At 44.4% G+C, this 23,369-nt stretch overlaps 1 protein-coding gene across 2 annotated transcripts in view; it reads left to right on the top strand.

Annotated features, from left to right (window-relative positions):
- Positions 1-23,369, top strand: part of PLXNC1 (plexin C1) — a 145,011-nt gene that overhangs the window by 13,827 nt on the left and 107,815 nt on the right. For both annotated transcript variants that reach the window (XM_082418863.1, XM_082418864.1), the window contains exons 2-4: positions 5,728-5,868; positions 16,840-16,974; positions 20,368-20,468. In XM_082418863.1, the coding sequence (XP_082274989.1) occupies positions 5,728-5,868; positions 16,840-16,974; positions 20,368-20,468 (377 nt within the window). The remainder of the gene's footprint in view (positions 1-5,727; positions 5,869-16,839; positions 16,975-20,367; positions 20,469-23,369) is intronic.

Below are 23,369 nucleotides of genomic sequence, written 5' to 3'. Positions count from 1 at the left end.
CTCACTATCGCGGCCTCTCTTGTTGCGGAGCACAGGCTCCAGACGCGCAGGCTCAGTAATTGTGGCTCACGGGCCCAGCTGCTCTGCGGCATGTGGGATCCTCCCAGACCTGGGCTCGAACCCGTGTCCCCTGCATTGGCAGGCAGATTCTCAACCACTGCGCCACCAGGGAAGCCCCAGGTTGTCTTTTTGTAGGTAATTGACTGAAAGTAGCCACATGGAAGGGATGGAGATTTAGATGGGGGATGGAGTGTGAAGCAGGAAAAAGGCAGGATAAATCTTGGAGAGTGGGACTTTGGCAGTAGGAAGGCCTGGGAGGCTGGAGGACACTGGGGCCTTGGAGGGAGGGAAGCAGGTGGAAGAGCCCGTGGGAGGATGTGAAATACAAACCTCACCACTTTGCATGTTTCCCGTGGCTCGGTTGCACGCCCCCCATGCTTGCCTGGTATAGAGGCTGCCCAGGTATGTCCCTAAGCTTCCCTTCTTTATTCCTCCTGCACACTTTGAACTTTTCCTTTGGATCATTTGAGTCCCCCAAGGTTAATTCTTCCTTCAGATGATCAGAGAGGTGCCGTAAAGTTAGAACCCGATCAATGCGGTATACTCTAGAAGAATAAAGAAAAGCGACAGGCGCCTTAACGGCCAATAAAATCACTATCTAACTTGGGTGAATAGTTGTTCTTTCCATTCTCTAGCTTGATAAAGATAGTTTTCCAATTATTTCCACACACATGCTTTCATTTGGGCCTCACAACAATGCTAATAGACAGGGCGTGTGTATTATTGGGTCCATTTTACAGATTCGGTTATTGATGTTCAGGGACTTGCCCAAATCAAGCAGCCTGTCAGGGACGAAGCAGGGCCAGATCTTGGGCATAGGACTCCTGCTGAGGTTTCCTAACTGCCAGTAGGCCCCTGGGTAAGTAATGATGAAGAAACTGCTCCCCGTAAGTGTATGCCAAAGAGGAGCAGACTACAAAATTACCTGCCTGAGAGGCTTTCTATCAATGTGTAAGAAGTTCCAGTTGGTATTTGCCCTGGCCCCATATGAAAAACCAAAATAAGGGAGTCTTTTCATCACCTTGGGGATCAAAGACTTGGCTTTTGCCGTCTCCCCAAACGCTTGAGGGGCCACTTTTGTGCACATTTCCTCCAGCTGTTCCCATAATAGCTGCAGCTTGGCTGTGAGCGCTCCATGTGATCCTCGCTGAGTCAGGCCCTCTTCCACGTGGCAGGGGCAGGGCCACGTGGTACTCAAGTCCCGAGTGTGCCATTCACACTCTAGAATACATGGCTGGTGCCCCCTGGAATCGGGGGGTGTTTATGGTCAATGAAAGATCGTATGAAGGAGCTACAAGGAGGTCAAGCTGTTTCCCTCGTGATGTGCCCAGTATTCCCTGAATACTCTCTCTCTCTTTCTCTTACACACACACACACACACACACACACACACACACACACACACACACACACACACACACACACACACACACACGCACACACGCACCAGCACTCACCCCTTCCCAGTAGCCTTGGTTCCGCTTTGGTGTGTCAAGCCCAAGGCTCTCTCTTTTTTAGCCCAAACATCATTTGAGACAAGGTAGCTTTTTCCTCAAACTGGAAAAAGTTTCCCTGTGAGAGCGGGCTCCAGTGTAGGCGGGACGTGTGGTTAGACATGGCAGGCAGGAGACACAGAGTGACAACTCTGAGGGAACCAAGAAAGCCCAAAGGGGAGACAAGGTTTAGAGCTAAATCAAGATTGGATTTTGTCGCGAGAGGCAGAACTGGCAAAAGCATCATTACAAGGCATTAACCTTGTTACACACAGAAGAACAAGCAGAGGCCGGAATTCAGAAATAAATTACACGTAATAAACTAGACAGAATAGGCTGAGAGCAACATTAGTGATTATGCCCTAAAGGGAGAGAAGGGCAAGATAGAAAATAGGCCCCCCAAAAAAGAGAGTGAAAATAATCTCTGGACACAGGGGGCTGCCTGCACTATTTTCTCCCTTTTTCTACTTGGCTCCCCAGGTATTAATTTCACTTTTGTGAGCAGGTTTCTCTGGAGCCTGTCTTTCTTTTGTTTGCATTTGCTGAAGTGAGCAAAAGGAAGCCATTCAGAGGGTTCCTTTTTCCATTCACAGGGACCTGTCCATTTCTGTGTGTTTCCAGCACAAAAGAATCCATTTCCATTCAGCCAGAGCAGCCCTTCGAGTTTACTTGAGGTCCAAGCCCGCTCTTTGCTATTTTCTTCCAGGCCTGCTGTGGTAATTGGCTACACAATCCTGACTGTGGCCGGGATCTTCCAGGGTGAGAGGAACAAGCGCTTGGCCAGTTCCTGGTCCTTTGTAGCTGAGGAAAAGCTAGAGTCTAGTGCCGTGTCCCCAGCCATGACTCTCATTTCTTACACAGGGACTTGCTTTGCGTTGCAAGCCATAAGCAGCGGCTTAAATCATAACATCATTGTTAGTAAAAAGTTTAAAGCTTGGAAGTCTGAGCTCAGCGGTGTCCTCGAGAACCGAGGGTCTTTTGTCCTTCCCTTGCACCAATCTGTTGGTTTTCACCCTCCATCTTGAACGTCATGGAAGCAAAATGTCTGTCACCACTCTGCACGGATAACCTCACATCACAGATTCCAAAGGGAGGAAGTGAGGGAAGAGGGGCAAATGAGTTCTCCTCAAGAGCCGCCTCTTATCAAGGAGGACGCTTATTCCCAGAAGCTCCTCCAGTGGATTTCTTGCATCTCACGGACCCAAACTGGGCCACATGGCCACCCCTAGCTCTACGGGGTAGGAAAGCAAGTACCAGGCAACGGGGAATGGGATTACTGGGTGGCTTAGGCTAATCATGGTTTCTCAGGCTTGGGTTTATTGCTACCTGAACAAAATTAGGGTTTTGTGGCAAAGGAGGAGGTGGGCATAACTGCCACAGGTGTGGCAGCAACCGTTTGTGTTTTTAAATAAGGTAATGATAGCAAGCGTGGATTGTGTGTTACTACATGCCAGACGCTGTTCTAAGCTTTACCTAGGCTTGTGTCCTAACTCATTCAGTCCTCGTGATGAGTCTATGACATAAATGCTGCTATCGTCACTTCCATTGTATAGAGGAGGAAACTGAGTCACAGAGAAGCTAAGTAATGTGCACAAAATTACTTAGTTAGAAAGTGACAGAGCCAGGATCGAAAGCCTGGAGGTCCGGCTCACTACCCTATATACTATCCTTATTTAGTCGGAGTATTATAAAATATTCCAAGCAGCACACAGTAAGTGCAAGTTACTACTAATCATAGCAGCTAGCATGTATCAACATGTTATTATTACTACCATCATTATTATCTCTCCCTCATAATTACCCTACCGATCAGACACCATTGGCCTTATTCACAGCTGAGAAAGCCAATCCCAACAGGGTTCGATAAATTGCCCACATCACCCAGGGGACGAGAACCAAGCTTGAATGCAAACCTAACTTCTCTGACCCCTAGTCCCAGGTGGTTTGTTCTATGCCACCAGCTCTCAAATTCAGGAACATTGATTTAATGGCCCTACTACTTACCCATGTTATTGATCCAGGACTTAATTTGGAAAACTGCAATTATTGAGAAACAGTCAGAAGCCAGGGAAGGGTGCTAGAGAGGATGGGACAGTAATTTAGAAGCAATTTTCTCCTTGTTCGTTTTCGGCTTTTGAGCCACTTCTGGGTTTTTTTGGAGTCAGTCTTTCACAAACAGAATATCTCATCCCACCTCAGCCAAGGCTAACTGTGATGTCACGGTTCTTGGCTAATCTAAATAGCTACAGTTATTAAGCACCTACTATATACCAGACGTGGGAGGACACTATCCCATTTGGTCCTTGTGGATGGATAATCAACAGTCCACAGTCATTACTCTGTGTCATGGGATGAGGGAAAACGGAGTCCTCCAGCCAAAGATAGTGGTGTTAGAACATTCCAGATGCCCAGGCAGAGATGACGTCCAATTCTCTGAGTTAAGCACTTCTGAGATGCTCAAATATTTAATAAAAAGAAGAGGCGTGGTCAGCCGATTTTAAGTTTGAACAATTCTGGTTTTATTTTAAAGCAAGATGTGTGGTGTGGGTTTATTTTTTTTTTACATCTAAAGGTCACCGACTTTTCTTTTTTCTACTCATAGTCACGAGGCATCCTTATCTAAACAGTGATCTATTGTTCTGATTCTCAGACCCACAGAGATTTTTTTTCTCAGCTTCATTTTAACAGGACAGTTCCTCATCTTCCCCGACTGTATGAAAAGTATATTTTTAACAGGAAAAAAAAAATCTCCAATGGACTTTCTAAAAATCTTTTTAAACTGAGTTCACTATGGAATATTGTATGCAAATACGCCACGTTCTCTTAGGTTATGACATCTTTTCCTTGAGCAGAGATCACGACATTGGCGAAATCCTTGCCAGCATGTCTTTTCCTCCCAGTGTAACTTCAACAAAGAAATATAGACGGCACTTTAAAGGCTTCAGAAATCAGTTTAGTCCATGAATCCATTTAGTGTAGATGTTAATGAAACTTGGTGGGTTTAAAAATAATGAATATTTAATAAGACATAAATTGAAAGACATAAACACTGTCGGCAGTAATATAATGAAGTTAATAAGTCTTAGCCTCCCCTTGCCTACCTCCCCCCTCTCCAAACGGGGCGATTTTAGGAGTTGCGGTGATGCTTACAGAAGTTTGCCGGCTCTCCTATTGGTTGAAGCGTAGATGTGCCTTCGCAAACCTTAGTACAGTTGGGAACCAAACTCTGGCAGTTAAAGTATGCTATCGCACCGTGTTCAGTAGCTGTAGAAGGCAACGACTCTTTCTAGCTCTGTATCTTCCAGAGATTTGTGTAACAAACTCGGTTTCCTGTCGTTGAAAGCAGGAAGCAGCATGAAGCACTTCATGCCTTTAAACAAGGAAGAAAAAGACATTTTAGTCGACACACTGTCTGCTCTGGGTTTAAAGAGGGGCTTTATTTAATGATCAGGAGTGAGCATGTGATTCTGTGTGCTCAGAACCTCAGACCATTTACATGCCTTCAGGTTGAGAGTTAGGCTTTCCATTTCTTCTTCAAGAACATCAGCACCGGGTCCAGCCCTTGTGCTTGGTTCCTCTTTAGCCCTGTGGCTCTGTCTTACCCACCATCCATGACTCTGTCTTTCCCTCTTTACCCTCTGAATGACTTACCCTGTCTTTGGGCTAACACACTGCACTCTTCTTGTAAATCCAGAGTCCCTCCTCTCTGCCATCACACCCAATAGGATGGTCCGTCTCACATGTCTGGAAGTGGCTTGTTTAACCTCACAGAAGCCAAACCCTTGTTAAAAAAATTTAAGCATGATCCTGCAAACAGCCATGTATAAGACTGTCTCCCTCCCAATTCAGCGGTGGGCTCTTTTTTGGCAATAAAGTGGAACTCAGTTTCATATATCAGCTGGGGGAGCGTTAAATGGATGGCTAGCTCACTGCTGCCAATCATTACATGTTAATACACAGTAAACAAATGGCTTTCCATGGGTTGGGCAAGCGTGGTGATTCTGCCGATAAAGGGGATAAAAGGTTGTTCCTGGGGATCTTGTCTAAGAAAATGCATTTGGGGCTCCAGTAGGATCCTTCCCAGGTGGGCATGAGTGACATTTTATCATCATGAGAATTATCACTGCTAAAAATTATCTTTTTTTTTTATTTGTGCGTTTGTGTGCATGTTCAGAATGACAAGGATCAACCTGAAAGAGTCCAACCAATCGCATCATCTACCTTGATCCATTCCGACCTGACATCCGTTTATGGCACCGTGGTAATGAACAGGACTGTTTTATTCTTGGGGACTGGAAATGGCCAGTTACTTAAGGTTAGTTTTCTGTGCCTTCTTCCATGTCGATTTTAGTATTGATCCATTTTGTGCTTTTGTATTTTGTATTTTGCATTGCTTCTGGGTTATACACAAGACCATACCAACTGCTTTGTGAACTGCTCAGAGACACCTCCCCTCACCGAAATGGCCTGAAAGAAATTTCTGGAAATCTATTTGTAATAACCTCCTACCCATGTATGGATGTGACAGACCCCTTGCTTCCTGGGAACTTGCCAAGACGGTTCCCTTCCTTACTCACAAGCCGCCTAGGTGAGGCACATGGAGACCTGGCCCCTACCGCATCCCGGCTCACCCTCCTAAGACTTTTAACTTTTTAGTTCTATCTCCTTTATAATGGAAATGTACAAAGCACCTGATTTCTCACAACTTCAAAGAGGTAAAAGATTATAGGGCTAAAAAGAAGGAAAAAAACAGATGTTCCTTCTCCCCAGCCCACCTGCCGCCCGCAGAGGGGGTGGTTCATTTTCTAACCTTCGTACCCACACCCACCACAGAGAGGTTAGAAATCTGAAACCCTTTGAGGCTCCCCTCGCCTTTTATCTCTGAGAACTGTTTATTTCCACTGTGTGGATACACCACTGGTCGAGTTGAGATTTTTATTCACTGGGGGGAGGTGCAGGGGGAAGGAGAAGAAAATAAACTCAGAGATACCACATGACTTGTCTGAAATTATATAGCAGTTATCAATTTTTTCAGCAAGCGTTTAATGAGCACCTTCTGTGACCTCCACCAGCATTCGTGGTTGAGAATTGCAGTTTCTTTCACCCTAGGCGGATTCTCCTTTGCCTCTCTATAGCCAGTCAATTTACTGTCAGCTCGGATTCTAAACTGAATATTAACAGATTTGTTCCCTCAACTGATCTCCCACTGATAACCAGCTGTGTGACTTGAGGTGAATCGCTTAACCTCTCTGAGCCTCCATTTCCTCATCTGTAAAATGAGATTGTACTAGATGACCTAAGAAACCCCTTTCTCTTCTGGTGGTCTCTAATTAGCCAAACCTGCTTGCTTGCTTGCTTACTTTCTCCAAATGTGCCTTGTGTGCTGCTCCCACACCTTTGCTCACACTGTACCCCTTTCCTGGATTGCTCTCTTTTTTTCTCTGCTTTACTGAATCCTGCGTATCTATGCTTTGGCTCAACTCAAACTCCACCTCCTCTCTGAGGACTCCTAAGCCTGGAGTGATCACGTTTCTCCCTCATCTCCTGAAATACTCATTGTCTGTATCATTCTTTTGGCTCATTACAAATGTCTTGCTTTGATGCCTAACCTTTGCACTTGTGTTTGTCTTGCCTTCCCAGCTTGATTTTAAGCTTCTTGAGAAGGGGGCCGGGAATTCCCACAGCCGGATACAGTGCTGAGTGCCTGGTAGATAACTTGATTTAATCTGTTTTCTTTGGAGGAAACCCAGTAACATATGGGAGGGGGTTTGTTTGTATACACATGCTTTTAAAATATACATTGATCATCTTTCCTTTTGTGTCAGCTTTATTTCCTGGGGAAAGGTAAATAACCCGCCAGTCCTTGTATACGAGTTGCTCAGTGCCGCGAGGCAACGTCTGGAGCTACACCAAGCTGGCCAGACTAATTGGACCCATTCGCCTGGCGGAAGAAGTTTCCATCAATCCTTACTGGGTCTCCTTGCCAATTATCTCTTCAGATTTGGGATATTTTTGACGAGTGTTTTGACAAGAACACTGTTTCCCCAAAGCTGAGCCAACCAAAACTGTTAGATAGTAAATTGGAGGTGAAGGAACACTGGCTATGAATCGTTTCCCGTGGGACGGCCTGGTTTCGCCTGTCCTGTTTGTTCACCCCAGTGGTTCGTGTGCTGCTGGCCGGTGTTTAGTGATGCTGTGGTACCAAGGGGTGAAACTGAGCTGCAGCTTCAGGCTGCTGAGGAAGAGACGGCTGGCCCAAGTCTCACTTTCCTCGGCGTCTGTACGGGCTACACCTTCAAAAGCCACAGCTGTGGTTATGTTTTTAGGGTTCCAATAACAAGCGCAGGTTGGTTTTCTGTTTGTTTGTTCTGTGACTGCTAACATTTATACAGTGCTCATCACTTACCTGTCCTAATTCAATCGCCTCCACCACTCAGCAAGGTAGACACAGTCTTCTCATTTTACAGATAAGGGAACCGGGGCGCAGAGAAGCTGCACCATTTGTCCAAGGTCACACATGGCAGAGCAGGGATTTGAACCGGGAACCACTTCAGAGACCACACTGTTATGTCTCAGGCTACACTGACTTGGAAACTTCTGCCCCAGGCACAGGCAACCACTCTGTGAGGGTTCTCTGGGGGGAGTGGGAAGCATGTTGCTAGGGAGTCACGTGGCAGTGGGAGTGGAGCGGGTTCAGGGCTCTTAGAAGCTCAGGGAAGAATCCCAGCTTGAGAAAGCAGACTGTCTGGCTGAGGGAATACCTCACTGGCATGATCACTTCTTGGGAGTCAAACCCCCCCACCCCCAGCTTCCCTCAGGAAGGTTCCCCGCCTCAGGAGGAGGTTGGGAGGGGAGAGCATGAGCTGACGGGGCCCCGCCAGGCTCCCTAGGACACCCCAGTCATTCCCAAGACTCCCCTATGTATCCTGCGTACAGATGCTGGGATGCAGCCCCCGAAATCACCCAGAGTCCTGAAGCCCCGGGATTGTGTAGATGATTTGGAAGGCACAGAGAATCTCCAGATCCCTTTATTCAAAAACTTCAAGCTTGTCCCTTGCCAGACTTGTCACCAGAACTGTTAGAAAAGACGAACATTGATAGACACAAGCTTGGCTTCTTCAGCCACAGAGTGGAGGTACTAATGAGCAGAGAAAAACAAAACCCAACCCAAGGCAGCCTGCAGGAGGAGGAGAAGAAGGGGCTTGGATCACTCACAGCCTGACTCTTCAGTTTCCCTGGCGATCAAGAGTTGACGGCCTTTTGACAGACGCCAGGCACTGTACTATGTGCCTGGTTGGAGGAGAGGCAGGAAAGCATTTGGGGGCCAATTGCTCTTTTTAACCAACACACACACAGACCCTCTGATTTCCTAAATCTCTGAAAACCTCACAGAGTTTTCGTAGAGTTTGGTGCAATTTTAAATATCGTATTACTTAAATGATTTTTTCTTATTGTAAAAGTAATACATGCTCTTGGAAAAAGTTGCAAAGTAGCGGGGTATGAGGGGAAAGCAAAGAAAAAATACCCCTAGTTTTCTTATGTAGAGGCAGCTGCTGTCAGCATTTTAGATTCTTTTTTTTACATAGTTGAGGTCAGACTCTATTCAGTTTTGCATCCTTTTTTCTTCAGTTAATGAGGGAAAATGCTTATATTACAATGTTATGGCAAACTGTAAGCAGTCTTTTAAAATAACTGTATCATATTCTATTATATGGAAACATCATTTTGAGCTTAAGCCGAGATATTGAATCACTTTTAAAGTGTCTTTAAAGACATGCACTCTTCTGAGTCATCTGGCACTACCTCTGAAGGTAAGATTTTATTGATGGTAAGCGGAAAAATTAAAGATTTCACAATATGCTAATACCTTTACTGCCCTCTTTCTCCTACCTTTATTTCTAAATCCCTTTGTAAGGTTTTAGAAAAACTGAAGGAATTTGGAACTGAAAGCGTCCTTTGCGAATATCTGATCTGCCCCCTTATTATCGATTTGCCATCTTAGTGGTCATGTGAGACAGATTAGGTCCAGTCACTTTTTCCTCTGGATATTTCCTCATTTTACTTCCTTTCTGAGCGTGATTGCATGCTATAATTTTTCAGTGGTCAGCATCTTCACTGAGATCAGCTGAAAAAGTAGGGCCACATTGCACTCAGTTTTTGGGAATTCATATCCCACGTGTTGCGTGGCCAGGATGCTGCAATGTGTACTCATTCTTATAAACACGTGCTCTTTCTCCAGGTTGTGGTACAGACTATGGTGTGGTTTGGATTCCTTTGAGCTGCCTCTGTTGCATGTAGAAAATTGTCCTTATTTCAAGGGCAGAATTGAATATTTTGAACTTTTCCAGGTGGTAAAATAAGTAATAAAGAAATATGCATGAAATTTGAAATTTGTAACTTCACCCATGCCCATTAACCTTTCTTGTAAGCAAAGAAGAAAAGACGGCAGTAGGCGAGGAATAATAACAGCTAACACTTCTGAGCTCTTACTATGTGCCGGGCATTAGAACCAGTGTCTGCATGGGTTTACTAGTTCAATACTATTAGCATTCCCACTTTATAAATGAAAAAACCTGAGGCTCTGAGAGGTTAGGTAACTTGCTCAAGGTGGTTTGAATGGAAGCAACCAGTCTCCCAAACAAACTGCACTGATAATTCAGATGTGTTCTGTAGAGCTTGGGAGAGTTTGTGGAACTGGTTTTTATTTTTTATATTCTAATATTGGAATATCTGGGTTAACATCAAGATGCAAGTATTTGAGGTTTCATGAGAAGGTTCTATGGCTTCTGTGGTTTTAGTTTATTCCTATTTAGGGACAGCTTGCTGACAGCCCAGCTGAGTGCAGACTTCTGTGTTAGAGGAAGGCAAAGCCCTCTCCTCTCGGGGCTACAAGTAGCTCCTGGGAGCCTCTGAACCCCCTTAGGAACCCCTGCTTTTCCCCAGTGAACTCCTTTAGAGCAAAGGTAGGAAATCTGTGTTCAAGTTGATTTTAGAATGGCTCCAGCAACAGGAGGCTAGGGTTGGGTTTCTCCAACATCCTTAGGCCTAAAGCAGGGTTCAGGATTCAGGAAGCCCTGTCATGCCCTTTCCCCATATCCAGCAGAGAAGCACCACGCCCACGCTGAGTCAGGGCTGGCTACCTATGTAGCTCTCCAAACTCTGCTCCTACTAGTAGATTTCGTTTATCCAAACCATGGAGTGAGATTCAACCCATTTCCAGAAAGTTCTTCCTGCCTCCAAACTGTGTAACCTTTGAAGAGTCTGCCTTGACGCTGGTTTTTAAAGTTTTCGAGTGAAAAGTAAGAGAAAACAAAAACAGGTCTTTTATAAAGCCGAGCTCTATTTATACTCCCACAGAATGTTCAAATAAGGAAAAGGAGGCCATGAGGAGCCCAGGACAGGACCTGGGGCCGGAAGTGGGGGGGGGGCACGGACGCTGAGCCGAGGGAACAGACCAAAAAGTAAAGGCAGTGGGAACTGTCAAAACCTGGAAGTGGGCTCCGTGGTTGGCTGTTGAGAAAGTCATGTTCAAGTTTACCCCCATCTCACTCCTTCCAGTGTGTGAGTGTGCAGGGACTCCCCGATTCAGAACAAATTCGCCCGTGTAATCCACAAATCTAGAACTCATGGTTCAGGCTGTACGCTTCTCTTCCTACTTACATCAAAATCAGTAGATTGGAAACCAGAGACTAATTTGCTTTAATCTTCATATTTCATTTTTATTATTACTCCTACTTACTGAAGCACAGTAAATGCTATCAGATAATTACCTTGCTTTCCTCGTGTGTGTGTGTGTGTGTGTGTGTGGTTTAAGTCTCCTTTGCAGCATTTCTTAGAAACTGTTGATGGAAAAAAAAAATAAGTGAGAAGAATGGTTTACCCTTTAACTGGTTAGCCTCACAGAGTGAGGTATAAGAAAAGAAACTTGGTGTAAAATATTTTAGCGCTTTGAACACCCATGGCTTTCCCATGTCATGGTAATAGTAAGGAAAAAAAGAAATAGTCTTTTGTTTAATTTTTCTCCCCCTCATTTTCCTCACCAGGCTGTCTCTTCCGTGGATGGTGTTGTAATGCAGCTAACGGTATGGTGTGGAAGTCTCACACACCATACATTTCAGGACTGTAGCTGGGAGGGTTGTTGTTGGTTTTTTTTGTTTTGTTTGTTTGTTGGTTTCTTCGTATGCAGTGAAAATCCCAAGGCTAGTTAATAGCCTGCCATGAGGCTTCAGGAAGATGTCAACAGAAACAATATGTTGACACTCACTGAAATTCTCCATCAGGGAAAATTTGTTTTCCACACGGGCTGCAGCTGGAAAAATCTGAAGAGCCCTATAAAATCTTGAACGCTAATAGAGTATGTTTTTTCATTTAATACATATTTATTGGGCACCTTTTATGTGCCAGGCACTGTTCTGGGTGCCAAGGATACAAAAGTGAACAAAACCGACAGTGCCCCTGCTCTCATGGTGGGAAGAAAAAGACAGAAAACAACTAAATGGATTAACCAGTAATGAAGTCATTTCACATGGTGATAAGTGCCATGGAGAAAACAGAGTGATGTGTAGAGAGGGATAGTGGGGTATGGTAGAAAGGTGACCAGGGAAGGCTTCTCAGAGGAGGTGACTGAAGGGGTATGTAAGAATATACATGGCAGAGGCTCAGGTTGACTTCAGATTAGATCTATATTAAGGTCGTATGCTGGAAGCAATAGATGAAAATCCACATCATGCCCGAGGAGTGTGTGTGCATTGGATGCATTTTCTCTTATGCAAAATTCAACCCATTTTGGGTTTCTGTGACTCACTGTTACTTCCTGAATCACTTCACTGATCGTATTCTTTTCCGAGGTGGCCCAGCTCCGGTCTTGCTGGCTTTCTTTTCTGTGTTGACGTTGATGTGACTTTTGCAGTTAGAAGATCTAAGTGTTCCACCGATGCCCCTGTGCTGGGCTGGGCTCTGTGAGTGGAGGTGGGGATGGGTGAGGTCGGAGGTGATATTAACAGAAATCCAGAGAAGTAGGAGATCCTTCCTGTAGACATCTGAGAGAGACGAGGACCATGCTGAAGCAGAGACCCCAGTCCCTCTGTGCAGCACGTTGCTTTAGTAAAATTAAAGATGTGATGAAAATGGAAACTTTCTTGGGGCTATGGAGATTATTCTCTGCATAATCTAGCAAAAAGGAAAACCATTGGACCCACTCATCCTCAAACACTTTTAAAATTTAAATTGCATGTATTTATTTTTAAAGACAATACATTAACAGTGTTCAAAACTCAAAAGAACCAAGAAGGCCACCCATTCTTGACTTCTGGGGCAACCAGTGATAACGGTTTAGAGATATTTTATATACGTCTGCGAGCAAAAGGGGGACGATAGCCTTTCTCCCCTTTTATTAAACATATATGTTATATATGTGTATATACATGTATATATACATATTTAATATAGCATGGTAAACATAACATATAATACATAAAGAGCTTTCTGATTCTTTTCATTGCTAAATAGTATTCCATTGCTTGCACCATAGTTTAGTTAACCAGGTCCCCATTGTTGGACGTTTCGGTTGTTTTAGTCTTTTGTTAGAACACACGATGCTGCAATAAATACCCATTACATATATCATTATATATGTATATATGAGGGAGTGTGGGATCTAAGGGTATGTGCTTTATAATGTTGAGAGATAACGCCAAATTACCTTCCAGAGAAGTCTCCCTCCCACCAACAATGAAGCATACCCCTTTAAACCCAGCACCTGCAGTTATCAGGACAAGCTTCACTGTAGGCCTCTCGAGGTAGCTTGTTCAGGAAACTGGTTGGCAAATCCTGACACATGTACACTTTGGTAATTTAAAGAGAGAAAAAAGCAAGCAAGAAAGGCTTCCCTGCCATAAGTCCAAGTTCTAGAGAGAATACTGATGCTTCATCTCTAAGGTATCAAGTAAATAAATCTGTATTGACCCAAATAAGATCTTTCTAGCTCCTTACCCATCTGTATCCACCATGCTCCAAAAATAAATAAAATAAAATAAGCTCTAATAACAACTGCAGTGCAGCTCCTAACTCACTTGAAATGGATGAGTGGTGGTGCTTTGTAAATTGTTTTTATTTACTTCTAAATTTTAAAGCAAATCCCAGACACTATGTCATTTCACCCCCTATGTATTTCATTATGCATCTCTAAAAAACTATGATCATTTCTTTAAATCACCATAAAGCTGTGATTGCAAGTAACAAAATCATCAGTAATTCTTTAGAATTATCTAATATCAAGTCCATATAACTAAATTTTCCTGATTGACTCAAGAATGTCTTTTTAAAATTGTTTTGTCCAAATTGGTGTCTGAACAAGGTCCTCAAATGACATTGAGGTTGTTCTGTTTCTCTTAATCTGAGTGACCTCCTCGTATCCTATGATTCACCTCTGTTGACTTTTTGAAGAAAGGAAGTCTGTTGTCCTGTGGAATGTCTCACACCGTGGATTTGGCTGTTCACTTTCTCGTGGCGCCATTTAGCTTGTTCCTCTACCCCTTCTGTTTCCTAATGCTAAATGGAAGTTAGCGCTAAGGCTTGATCAGATTGGGCTTCAGCTTTATTGGCAAGAACGCTTCATAGGTGTTTCTGCCAAATGATGGTTTTAACGTGATGAATTCATCAAGAGAGATCTGGGCAGCAGCCCTCTCCTGAACCTCACTTGAGAATGTTTCTGTCAGTCTTTATTATAATCTGGCTTCCTATCTCTCCCCTCTATACAGGCACTTTCCAAGAACCAGATCAGCTGTTTGAATCTGAGCTGATTAATAAAGAATGTGAATTAGAGATGGGAAGACAGGAGCCTGGCAAGTCCACACTTGGTCAGTGCCTGCCTGATGTCTCCCTTGGCTCATAGTTTTCTGTAGGCCAGGGTCTCTAATAGAACTTTCCATGATGATGGAAATGTTCCATATCTGCACATACAATATGATAGCCACTAGCCATATGTGGCTAGTGATTACTTGAAATGTGACTAGTGTGACCAAGGAAGTGAATTTTTAATTTAATTTAAATTTAAATAGCCATGTGTGGCTAACGGCTACCATATTGGATGGTGCAGCGGTAGAGTCATTTATAAATGACTTGGGGCACAGACCTTTCCCACCTCCGTTGGGACCTAAATGCTGCTTTTCCTTTTGAAAAAGTCATATTTAATCTATTTAGTTACATTGATTTTACAGAGCTGCCACTGAACTTAGTGAGCAGTTCATGGGCTCCTAGTGAGCTACTAGTTGCACCAAATCCACCTGGGTTTGATTCTTAATTTTTGATTAAATAGCAAAAATGTGCTTGCCATCAGGATGTGTGGTACAGGCATGTTATTGTTCAGTAGATGTGTGAATGTAGACTTTGAAAAGAATCCCAGGTGCCAGTTTTTTCTTTTCAAATCATATGCCCAATGTTACTGATGTCCACAGTGGTAGAGCTATGAATATAGATATCATATCTGGATGTTTTCAAACTGACAAAATGTTGAACATCTTCACTTTCAAAAGCATTGTATTGTTTGGGGCAAAGGGGTAGGTACCAAGATGATTAAGACATGGTCCCTACCCAAGAGGTGCTTGTAATCTAGTAATAGGTTATTATCCGTTGAGTATTGTTCATGTGCTAAGCATTATTCGTAATTCTCATTTGATCCTACAACACTGTGTATAAGGAAGGCATTGTTAGTTCCATTTTAGAGGTGAGGAAATTGAGGCCCAGGGAGGTTAAGTAAGTTACTAGCTCAGAGGAGCACATCTACCTGAAGGGTAGAGCCAGGATGCAAATCTGAGACCAAGCTACCATTATATTTCTCCAGGATTAGGGTAATCGTCTTCCGAGGAGTCTTCATATCCATGCTTCAGACCGCACCTTCTCACCATGTGTTTCCTCTGCTCAAAGCCCTGCAGTGGCTCCGCATCTCTCACCTAGAGTAAGAGGCAAAGTCTTTACACAGGCCAACAAGAACCTATATGATCCACCCTGTTACCTCGCTGTCCACTCCTCTCTACCTCACTTGTTCTGCTCCGGCCATACTGGTCTGCTCTCATTTTAGGGCTTTTGCACCAGTGGGTCACTCTTCTAAGAGCACGCTTCATCCACGTATCTAAATGGCTCACTGCAGCATCTCCTGCTAGTCTCTAAATAAACGTCACCTTCTAATGAAACCTAATGCTGAACACACATTCTCCATCTTTTTACCCCACTTAATTTTGACCTATATCACCTGCTAATGTATTTTTTTTATATTGGAGTATAGTTGATTTACAGTGTTGTGTTAGTTTCTGGTATACAGCAAAGTGATTCAGTTGTACATGTATGTAATCTATTCTTTTTCAGATTCTTTTCCATTATAGGTTATTACAGGATATTGAATATAGTTCCCTGTGCTATACTGTCGGTCCTGCTAACTTTTTTTTTTTTTTTTTTTGGCTGCGTTGGGTCTTTGTTGCTGCGCGCAGGCTTTCTGTAGTTGTGGCGAGCGGGGGCTACTCTTCGTTGCGGTGCGCAGGCTTCTCATTGCATTGCGGTGCCTGCTGACATATTTTATAATTTACTTATTTATTGTTAATTGTCTATCATTATGCTCCCCCCACCCCAGCATGCACGTGAATGTAAGTTCTGTAAGAGCAGGATTTTCCCACCATTTGTTCACTGCATTTTTGCAAACACCTAGAATGTGGCAGATAGATATAGTGGATGTTCAGTAGATGTTTCTTGACTAAAGATGAGTGAAACTCAGGTATGTCCAACTTCAAAGCCACACTTACTTATATTTTATATATAAATATGTACCTACTCGTTTAGGCCTGTTAAGTCGTCCTGGTTACTTTAAAACACGGAACTGTGTAGACCCATAGAGGAGAATCAGAGTAACCCATGCAGGTACCTGTCAGGCTGCCTGCCTTTAGTTTTAAGATCACTTGGCATAGCACTAATGAAGCTGTCACTTGCGGCTTCTCATAAGACCAGTTGTGGATAATGAGCTTCCACATATGAGGATACTGCCCCAGCACCGAGGAGTGGCTTTGTGTGTGTGTGCGTGCACCACGACTTTGTCCCCTACGAAAGCAGAAATACCAAGCTTATCATCACCAGCCTTGTTGAAGGCTGAGATATGAACCGAAGATTAAGGAACGTGGTACCTTAGCCAGTGTAGGTAGTGAGGAAGAAAGGATGTAATCTTAGGACTAAGCCATAAGTTTTGCCACCCTGAAGTTCAAATTATTTAATAGAAGTCATATTTCTCTTTTTTAAAAAATAGGTCATTCTTGGTGAGAATTTGACTTCTAATTGTCCGGAGGTTATCTATGAAATTAAAGAAGAAACACCTGTTTTCTACAAACTCGTTCCTCATCCTAAGAAGAATATCTACATCTATCTAACAGCTGGAAAAGAGGTAGGCAGAAAAATACTAGTTACTGTTTCTGTCTTATGAATACAAATTGTTTAATTGATGTCATTATCGAGTGGTGAAGCTTTTACTTTGAACTACTGAGTTTAAACACTGCTGCAGGCTTCAAGAAGACACGCAGTGGTTCACAGGCATGGAATTAAAAACCTTACTGTCAGTAAGTAAGCAAGAAATATTACCTCTTTAGACAATTTTATTATTGGCTATATTTCCAGTGCCAAGTTTTTCAGAGAAAGGTATGCTTGCAAATGGGAGCGTAATCAGCGAGGTAACTGAATTTACACATTGATCGTGTGGGCATTGAATGGTTAGATGCATTTATGAATATACCCGATGGGACTGGCTTTGGAATTTGGGGTTAATATCAGGCCATCGTCTCATACACATTCATGAACCGGGAAATATATGGCACTCACCCTCCCTCTCTTAATTTATCTGGCTGTTTTAGTTTTTCTTCTTGCTTCAGCTTACTGAAATAAAAAGGATACCTTTGTACATTTTCTTCATTTTTACAAAGTGCTTTCACCAAGGGAAGGAGGAGGGGAACTAATTGTTACTGAGTCCCTACTGACGCTGTGCTAGTTACTATTCCAAAGAGGGTCTCTCTAGATGCATAGAGTTGTACACACACACACAAACCACAAAGTATAATAAACAATGTTAATGCAATCTGTCAATAATCTAGTGAGATAAAAATTACCCTTGTTTTATATATGAAGAACTAGGACTAAGAGAGGTTAAATATCTTCTCAAGGATATATATAGAGCCTTGTCAGGGCTAGGACTTAAATTCTACCCTGATGTTAAAGCCCATGATAAATGGTATCAAACCCCAAATTTGTGAAAACCAAACAGGCCATTCTGGCATGGTTGTTTTGACCCATGACCATTTGAACATACAAAGTGCAAAGAAGATAAGTGAGACTTACATAATTACATAATGGATATAACAGATGCCCTCGGCCCACCCTCATTTTCCATTCTTTTCCTCTCAGTCATTCTATGGAGAAGAGCAATGACATCAATCTCCACGTGCTGGCCAGGTCGCAGAGAAGATGTGCAGCACTTTTTCGCTTCTGACATTCCTAAAAAGGCTGTGTTGCCTTTTGCATGTTGAAATGCCAGTTATTCAAAATGACCGCATTGAGATGGCCAGTGGATCTCATATACCTTTGTTCTTCACCATATAGAACCTTTTTGACCAGCTTGCTTCAACATTTAAACACTGTCTATTATATTTCTTCCCCAGGGTTCTCGTATTTGAAAGATTTTTGTCTACTCAACAAACTGCACTTATTAAGTAACAATTCCCATTCTCAGGCGTTATTTATCAAGGGCATCTCAAAACGGCCACTCAGAGCGCTGACTCTGCTACCACACGGAGCTGATAAAATTCCAGCTCAAAGCAAAGACACTTGCAGCCTTGCTTAGCCTGTGCATGTTTTTCCAATCAGCTTTTTGAAACATTGCAAATAGCTCATAAATCCTTTCCCAGACCCCAAGACTGTAGGCTGAGAACCACAGTGAGAACTACCAGTAGTTCATAGGTCCTCACTTTCTGAAGGTGAAGAGTTCTAGTCTGGCCATTCAAAGCCTGAAGTCCTGGGAAGAGTTTTCCGCTGGGCATCAAAGCTGGTTATTCTTACCTTCTTCACTTAGATTCACTGCTAGAGATCCTATTAGTAAGACTTTGGTTCTCTGGTTGAGCCAGTATAAGCCCTAGAGAGACAAAACCTAAGGAAGGTCCTTTCCTAGACTCTTGGGGAGATAGTAACAGCCAAACTAAAATGCCCTGCTACATCCATAGAATACCTGGTCATTAAAACAACCATATGGAAATAGATGCATTGCTGTGGAATAGTCCCTGTAAATGTGTTAAGTTAGAGAAGCAGGTCCAATGTAGTATTTATGGTGGCCTTTCTTTCACATAGTTATATGTTTGTGTGTTTAAGTACATGTAGAGTCATTCTCAAAGAATGTTCTAGAGACTCATTTTCCACTAAATGTTCTGAGCAAAAGTGGTCCCAGGAGAAGATGTTACTTACTGTACCGCTCCTAGAGTATCATAATAGAGCATTCAAAGGCTCTCAGAAGCCTTGTGCTAAGGAAAGGTTTGCTTTTTCCCTGTGAGGTTTCACATGTTTGTTGGACCGTGGAAACTTTTTCTCATGTAGTAGCAATAGCCAACATTTATTGAGCGTTTATTATGTGCTGGGCAATGTTGGTAATAACCCCGTGAAGTCAGCAGCACTATCACCGTTTCACAGGTGAGGAAACAAGGTTGGAGAGATTCCGTGACATTTGTGAAAATCCCCCAGAATTACAAAGGTGTGCCGTGAGCTACAAGGAAATGTCCGCATTCTGGTTAATTCTGGCTCAGGCTGGTGGTCTGCCCGCCACGTCTGTCAGCAGCACTGGGGACTGTGAGATGATGGGTGTGGTTATCCTTCACGAAGTCAGCTTGGAATGGAAGGGTATTCCTCTGGATAGCCCCTGCTTTTCTCACAAACCCCTTCTAGAACTCTCTATTTCTCTATATGTGTTAAGAAGTTACTTATACTTTCCAGCAGGTACAACTTCCTGCCTTAATGAATTCCACAGGTTTCCTGACTACGCTGTGGGATTTTGCCTGCAGAAAATGCACCGTTTGAGGCTCAGGTCCCCTCCCTACCTCCGCCCCCCAACCCCGCTTGGAGGCTCTGCCGGCCTCCAGGGCATGGGTGTGCCCAGCACCAGCGCCCACCTCAGGGACTGCTGTTTTCTGACAACTGGAAGAGGCAGCTCTAGGGGCCAGGAATGATTGGAAAACTCCCCCTGTTTCTTTTATTTTCACCTCCAGTGGAGGGAGTGTGAACAGTGAGCCAGGAGAGGAGGCGATGGGTCACCCCTAAGAGGGGTGCGGGAGGGTGGTCCTCATTTCCGTGTCAAGTGCCAACCTCGTGCTGACACTCCAGGTCAGAGCCTGTTGCTTTCCCCAGACGCTCATCTCCAAGGTGCCATTGACTGTCACTGAAAACCAGGTGACCTGATTCCACGATCCTTGAAAATCACTATTGGCAGGTCAGAAACCTGACTGTGGATCAGGCTCACCTGTGAGAACTCTTAAAAAGGCAGATTCCTAGGCCCCACCCCAGACCTACTCAACTAGAGTCTCAGCAGCAGGGGGTCTGGGAATCTGCCCTTTCAAAAGCTCCCCAGGAGATGCTGATAAACTGCTTCATACCCTAGAACTTGAGAACCGCTGCCCGATGTCATTACACAGACGTTCGGCATCTGAGTGGATAAATGTCTCTTTGTGGCCCTTCATCAGATAAGGTGTTGTAGCTTTTCTGGTGTTGCTCGTAATTCCCTCTGAACTGCCGTCATCTTTATTTTTAGGTGAGGAGAATTCGTGTTGCGAACTGCAGTCAACATGAATCCTGTTCGGAGTGTTTAGCAGCGACAGACCCTCACTGCGGTTGGTGCCATTCGCTACAGAGGTATTTCCTCAGTTCTTTCTCACCAACTCACAATTTCGAAACAGTGTCATGCGGCTGCACACTTGTTGCCCTACTTTAAGGATCCGTTCCAATGACCTGGGGGAACTCATCTCTGCGCCAACTAAAATACCATCGTGTAATCTGAATTAATTCTCAGGGATGTTCCCAGTTGTGTCGGTGCTACTGAATCATTTGACCTGAACTACTGAGAGCGTCCCCAACGTGGAGGGCAGGGGTTGAGAGGGGTTGGGGGGAAGGATACCGGCGTAAGTTGGAGCTGTCACTTTAGCTCTTACTTTCTACAGAGTTCTCCAAGGCTGGAGAGAGATGCAAAATGTTCTCTGTCAGAGGAGATAAAAGAATAGGCGTGTTTGAAAATTTTCAGATGAATCCTCATGACGTCACGTGTTTGGTTGGCTCCGTGGAAGCCTGATTATTGATGATGTTGTCTCTGGATGCGCTGTACAGCTGTGCACAGGCCTGATGTGCAGTCGCAGTCTCCGGGCAGAATCTGCCCAGCCTGGTCTTGAATTACGATGTTCACGACCCATCTAGGCCCAGGGCGACTTGTAGCAGCTTCCTCGCCATGGCAGCTCCCAGCGTCGCTGGGACCGGCCTGGTTGGATTCGCTGTTGCCATGGCAACCCAGTACTCGGGCTTTTGCTATAGAAGCAAGGAAGAGAGAGCCTGAGCTGCAGCTCAGGCAGGGGGAAAAAAAAAAACATAACAGTGTCTGTCAGTTTGGTGCTTTCAGTTTTTAAAGGTGAAAAAGGATAAGAAAGAGTAGAACAGGTGCAGAGAAGCTGAAGGCTAAACAAGGGGCAATTTAGGGAAAGAAAAGAAGACTGGGAGTAGAATTTGGGAGCCTTTGGGGGAGGAAGGCAAGAGCAATGAAGGGAGAGGGGAAAAATACAATATAAGCAAGAGGTTCAGGAAACAAACTAAAAATATGGGGATGGAATTAATTAAGAGTTCATGGAGGAAGTCTGAAGCTGAGATGCAACAAGACGCATAATTGCCCTTGCTTTTGCTGAGCTTCCTTACCGGGCTGTTTCCTTCAGAATCATCGGCAGACAAAAGAGGCAAGGCCAGGAAGATTCTCATGAATAATTGTAATTGGGTAGGAACGTTTTCTTCTTGTCGCTTGCCTAAGACTAGAGTTTAAGAAATTAACTGATCATGAACAGCACTGCATCGCCACACACCCACTAAGCAGTTTGCCATAATCTTTCTGATCTGTTCCATTTATGTAGCTTCTCTGTCTATATTTGTAGAGCTCTGTGCAGGAGTTAATTCAGTGACAGCAGTGGAGATGGCGGTGATGGTCACAGTGGTGATGGTGATTAAATAGCCATGCGTAGCAGCTAGTGGCTACTCTATTGGCAAACACAGGTCTGGCGTTCATAGGAGATGTCCGAGCTGGTGATATGACTTTGGGGGTTAGCAGTGTTCTGATGGTACGTCGTGAAGTCTTCAGACCAGATGAGGGAGGGAGTGTAGATTGAGAGGAGGATTAGTTGGAGGACTGAGCATTGAGGCAGTGCAGTGTTTAGGGGTCAAGAAGATGAAGAAGTAACAGACGCGGAGAGAACAACCAGAAGGGGAAGCGGAAAGACTAAAGAAGGTGGCCGGCTAGAAGCCCAGGCAAAAAAGGAGGAGGGGAGTGGTCCATTGTGCCAGATTGTGCAGAGAGGTCAGGCAAGAGAGGAAGAGAATTGAGCCACTGGACTTAGCAGGCGATGACTGGTTACGGTGACAAGGGCAGGAAGTGGTGCTAAAGCTGTAAGAGAAAATTAGAAGAGGGCAGGGTGGAGACAACTCTTTGGAGGAGCTTTGCTGAGAAAGACAGCAGAAAAATGGAGCAGACGTTGGAGGAAAAAGTGGAGTCCAGAGAGCTTTGGGGTTTTTTTGGTTTGTTTTTTTTTTAATTTTTATTTATTTATTTATTTATTTTTGGCTGCGTCAGGTCGTCATTTCTGTGCGAGGGCTTTCTCTAGTTGCGGCGAGTAGGGGCCACTCTTCATCACAGTGCGCGGGCCTCTCACTGTCGCGGCCTCTCTTGTTGCGGAGCACAGGCTCCAGATGCGCAGGCTCAGTAGTTGTGGCTCACGGGCCCAGTTGCTCCGCGGCATGTGGGATCTTCCCAGACCGGGGCTCGAACCCGTGTCCCCTGCAGATTCTCAATCACTGCGCCACCAGGGAAGCCCCTGGGGTTTTTTTAAGATACATGAAATAGTGTGTTTTTGTGCTGTCGGGAAAGTTCCAGTAGAGAGAGAGAAACTGACGATACAGGAGAGAGAAGGGAGAACTGTGGGGTGTTGTCTTTCAGCAGATGAAAGAAAATATGATCTTGTGTGCCAGCGGGGGGCCCAGCCTCAGCCAGGAGCATGGGACCCTTCATCCTTGGTCATGGGAGGGAAGGTGAAGAATATGGGCTCAGGAGCAGGTCAGTGATGGAAGCATGCACAGTGTCTTTGCATGTGGCTTTACATCATTCTCAGTAATGTAAGGTGGGTGAGGTGAGGGAGGAAGCCCTGGAGTTGGAAGGGAGAAGAGAGAGAAGGTATGGGACAGAGTGGAAGAGAGAACAGAGCCGGGAGAGGGAGAACAGTTGCCAGACAACATCAGGGCTCCCTTGAAGTCAGTGGTCTTGCTTTTGAAGTGAGAGCAGTAAGCATGGGTTTGCTTTCACAAGCCATGTTTGGCTCCATGGGCATAGTGGTAAGGTAGTGGAGAGTTAGATTTAGCCAGAGATGGGGCTTAGCCAGGAAATACATTCAAGAGGGGAAAGCGGGGCCCAGGAGCTGAGGGTGCCTGCAAGGGATGGGCAGTGATATGCATGTGGGTACTTACAATAGTGGACCCTGGGCTCCAAGCCAGAAGTGAGCTCTAGGGAGGGAC

This window comes from Balaenoptera physalus (genome assembly GCF_965194825.1).
Source record: "Balaenoptera physalus genome assembly, chromosome: 13".
Taxonomy (NCBI): Eukaryota; Metazoa; Chordata; class Mammalia; order Artiodactyla; family Balaenopteridae; genus Balaenoptera; species Balaenoptera physalus.
The sequence above is the reverse complement of the archived record's forward strand: the minus strand, read 5'-3'. Positions and strand labels throughout refer to the sequence as shown.